General features: G+C 37.9%; 1 protein-coding gene across 1 annotated transcript in view; it reads left to right on the forward strand.

The window, feature by feature from the left end:
- The window catches only part of USP9X (ubiquitin specific peptidase 9, X-linked), a 131392-nt gene that overhangs the window by 80786 nt on the left and 46116 nt on the right, over positions 1–4490 (forward strand). The window contains exons 30-32 of the mRNA XM_019524162.1: positions 1759–1979; positions 2397–2587; positions 3029–3202. Of these exons, the coding sequence (XP_019379707.1) occupies positions 1759–1979; positions 2397–2587; positions 3029–3202 (586 nt within the window). The remainder of the gene's footprint in view (positions 1–1758; positions 1980–2396; positions 2588–3028; positions 3203–4490) is intronic.

Raw genomic sequence — 4490 nt, forward strand, 5'->3', positions numbered from 1 at the left:
CAATCCCAGTATTTTCTGGCCTGCTCAGCCAGTCTTGCTTTCCAACAATGGTTACTAATCTTCCTGTTCTTTCCCTTTCCCAATTATATTCCCCATTCTTGTCCTTAGGTCTTCTTGCCAAGCCAGTTGCAATCTCCCCGTTCATTCCAACTCCTACTTATGTTTCCCTCTTCCTTAAAACCAGATTCTTATCTCCACTTATTTTCTCTGAGTGCCCCCAGAGACCCTTCTCTAGTCCTTTCTGCACTGAATCAGTTCTCCTCCTCCACCCCACTTTCTGGACCCAGACAAGAGTCACTAAGAGCACACCCAATGAGTGTATCGACTAAGGTCAGTTTTGTACCTACACCCAGCATAGCCTGTAGTTGTCTGAAATGTCAGCTGCTGAGAAAGTTACACTTGGCCTTTTGCTGGAGAATGCCTTGTATAGATAAATTCTCTGAAGACTCTAACTCTTAAATTCTCAAAAGTGTAGTGAGCATGTGGAAACTTCAGTTTTTCAAAGGCTTTCAACTTCTCCAAAAATGTGTAGATTCTCACAGGAGTGGCAAAAAGCACATCCCTAACGCACATGTTGCCTGTTGCTAAAGTCCCTGTTCCAAAGCCAGCGGTGCTAAATCTTCTCTCATAAAAGATTATTTTTTAACATGGGCAAAATATTTTTTCCTAGTTTTGTTCATGTACTATTACCAAAATAATAATCAGCCTGAGGTAGATACAGCCTCAGAAATTTCAACCCAGATATGTAATTTGGCAAAGTTATAAGCAACTGAAAACAATCCTGCCCAGCCTTACAATGAGTCATTTAACTAGTGTCCTGTTTTATTTTTCAAGTTTATGCTACTCAGTTAGGGTTTATTTTATTGTCCTGTTTCGTCTGTTTTACGTAGCCCTTTTGTCATTAGATAAGTACTTTTGGTGTTTTTCTTTCGATTAACATATGTGATAAGCCCTTTATATGACAGATGGTGAGGCTGTTCATTATGTAAAGCTGTAAGAGGCATATTTTGCTCACAGTTTAGCAAATTTTAATTTCCTACATATTCTAAGTATGTAACCTACACTGTAGTTCACTTACTTGAAGGGGGAAGGTATGTCACTTTCAGATCAAAGTTGCTTATTTTATATTATTGCTGATAGGTCATTGGGTTGGCTTATTGGTAGCCAATTTTAATTAGTTGTGGAGGGAGTGAGGGGCCGTTTGGAAAACAATCGTAAGTCACTGATACTGTTCTTTTAAATTGCAATACAAATAGTGTAGTATAAGAAATGTGAAGGGTAATAAAAATGTATTGGACATGATTTTGGTTGTATTTCTCTTTTTGAGCTCTGTAACAATGCTGTATTCTGGTTACCGATAACTGCTAATGGATCTTGAGTTTTTTAAATTGATTTTAAAGAAGAATCCTTGATCTCAAGGGAAGACATCTATGTATGGATGGATGTATATTGTATATGGCACATAAATAGATGGATGGATATATCTTATACTTGGCTGATCAAATAAGTATTTTTTGTGTTAACTAGTTAATATAATTAGATGCTGTACTTTTGCAAATGTTACGCTTGTCATTAGTAACAGGGGAGGGCATCAATTTTTAGAAGTCTTAAAATCTTAGTGGCAAATTTGATATATTTAAACTTTAAGGTGACACCCATGTACTGTAGAATGTGAAATTATTACATTAGTTTTAACTATCAAAATAGTTGTTTTGTAATAAAGACTTTTTAAAATCAAATCTGATTATTCTCTCTCAGCTTGTGAAGCGCTTACAGAATGGGAATATCTACCCCCAGTTGGGCCTCGGCCGCCAAAGGGATTTGTAGGCTTAAAAAATGCTGGTGCCACTTGCTACATGAATTCTGTCATTCAGCAACTATACATGATTCCAGCCATCAGGAATGGTATTCTTGCAATTGAAGGCACAGGCAGTGATGTAGATGATGATATGTCTGGAGATGAGAAACAGGACAACGAGGTAAAGTAATTATAGACAGCTAGGTATTCATTTCTCATACTTTCAATTCAATATAACATTTTTCAGCAAACAGAATTTTATTTTTAATGACATCTTTTCCCTACATTGTTTATAGTGTAGACAAAAATGAATATTTTGTTTCTTATTTGGAAGTACTTACTGCCAGAAAAAAGAATGAATTAATGTGTAAAGATAATTGTCTCTTTCTTCTCCAGTTTTCTCCCTTTTGGAGCGCATGCTGTTTTAGCATAATGTGTATAAATTGCAGTAGAAATCACAAAACGAGGTTACTTGTTTTCTCCAGTAACTAATTTTGAACTTTAAAGAGTATACCTAAGTCTTAATTATTGTATTTTAGTTTTTTATCTGTAATATATGTAATTATGTAATTAAGCTTCCATATCTTTATTTTAATAGAGCAATGTTGATCCACGGGATGATGTGTTTGGCTATCCACATCAGTATGAAGACAAGCCAGCATTAAGTAAAACAGAAGATAGGAAAGAATACAATATTGGAGTTCTGAGACATCTCCAAGTCATTTTTGGCCATTTGGCAGCTTCTAGGCTACAGTACTATGTACCAAGGGGGTTTTGGAAACAATTCAGGTAAAGGAAAATTTGTTTTTGGTATTAATTTTTGTTCTGTAGTATTTAATTGTGCCAGTGGAACTAGATGTAACAAAATTGCTAAGAAAAAAACAGTAGAATTTAGGTAAAAGCTTTTGTGTAAATTTAAATTTTATACAAATTATTTAGAGTGATGTAGTTATACGGCTAGAAAAATAAATAGGACTACAGTATTTTGAAGTCTTGCATTTTTTAGGTTATGACATCTGTACATTAGGTTATATTAAAAGGAATGTTTAGTTTTAGTAATCTGCTGCTATACAGTGCAATAAGTCATAGTTTGCTGTGCTCAATGAGAGGGACAAGCGGTACTGTAAATAATTATAATGAATTTTGCCTTAAAATAAGGGGGGAGGCAAACAACAACAACCCCCAGGAACTATTATTTTTCTAAAATATTTTTGGTTTTGTTTCTCTTAGACTTTGGGGTGAACCTGTAAATCTGCGTGAACAACATGATGCTTTAGAATTTTTTAATTCCTTGGTGGATAGTTTAGATGAAGCGTTAAAAGCTTTGGGCCATCCGGCTATGTTAAGTAAAGTTTTAGGAGGGTCCTTTGCTGACCAGAAAATTTGTCAAGGATGCCCACATAGGTAAGTTTTTTAAAATCCACTTGTTATAGTCAAACAGCTTATGTTTACATTGGAATGTTGTAACTAGAAGGTGGTAAAGCAAACGGTGCACATGCCTTATACAAGTCTTCAGAAATTTAGTTGAGCATATTAAAAAAAAACCAAACTGAATTTGCATTCTTCTAACAACGCTGCATTAACGGCCTAAATATTGTTTACATTTGTTGAAATGCCTTAAACTGCTGATCCTGATTGCTTCCAACTATCAGACTCTTGTTCCGTGCAACTTGGATCACAACGTATGCGTAGTGGATGCCACACTGCTTGTGCTAGAATGAGAAATGGCTTGACAGCCACATGCAGATGTTCTTATCCTATATCTGTAGCATGAGGACAAAGGTCAACCACCTTGCAACAACTTTTTTCATAGATTCATAGATTAAGGGTCGGAAGGGACCTAGTAGATCTTCTAGCCCGACCCCCCGCCAGGGCGGGAGAACAACAAAAAACCCCAAAAAACTTTATTTCTGGTGACTCCAAATCCTAATCTATTTCCACTTGTTAAGGGACATGAATACCAAGGCAAATCTTAAAATAGTATATATTTAACGTTTATATTGCTGATGCATTTCTTTGTGCCTTAATTTTAGTAGAGGTGCACCAGTACATCGGTCTGATAACAGACTGGCACCAATATTTTTTTTAAAAATTGGCTGTATTGGAAATCAGCCCAATGTGGCTGATAATGTGGCCAATAAATGCCCGTGTGTGCATGCTGCTGCAGCGCAGCACACAGGCAGCAAGGAGCAGCCCAACAGCTTGAAGAGTTGCATGCAGCTAATGAGTCTGTTGTGGTAGAAAAGGAGTGCAGAGAGGCAGATCAATGCCCCCTGCGGTTAGGGAGGGAGTGGGGCAGGGGTTGATGCTACCCAGCTGGAGCGGGGTGTAGGACGGAGCCGTGGTTTGGTGTGGGGTGGGCTGCAGTTGCAGAGTGGAGCTGCAGCTGTGATGGGCTCTTCTTGGCAGGGACTGGGCTTGGGGTGGGTAGCAGATGGATTAAGATGGCAGAAGGTCAAAAATACGGAACTCTTTTTACTTAAGAGTTGCTGGGTTTGTGCCATTTCTGCCCAATATCCCCAGAAGGGACAGACGCGTTCTCCCACAATACACTGTGAAAGCATTTGTAGAACAGCAAAGTTTACGAGAGTGTTTTGAACCATTTGATCTGTCCCCAGAAGTCATAACGCAACACTGAGTGAGCGAGCAGAGCACCAGAGCTGACAGAGGGCATTGGAGTGATTCCCCTTCT

The sequence above is a fragment of the Gavialis gangeticus genome, unplaced genomic scaffold, assembly GCF_001723915.1.
Source record: "Gavialis gangeticus isolate Ggan-Ray unplaced genomic scaffold, GavGan_comp1, whole genome shotgun sequence".
Taxonomy (NCBI): Eukaryota; Metazoa; Chordata; order Crocodylia; family Gavialidae; genus Gavialis; species Gavialis gangeticus.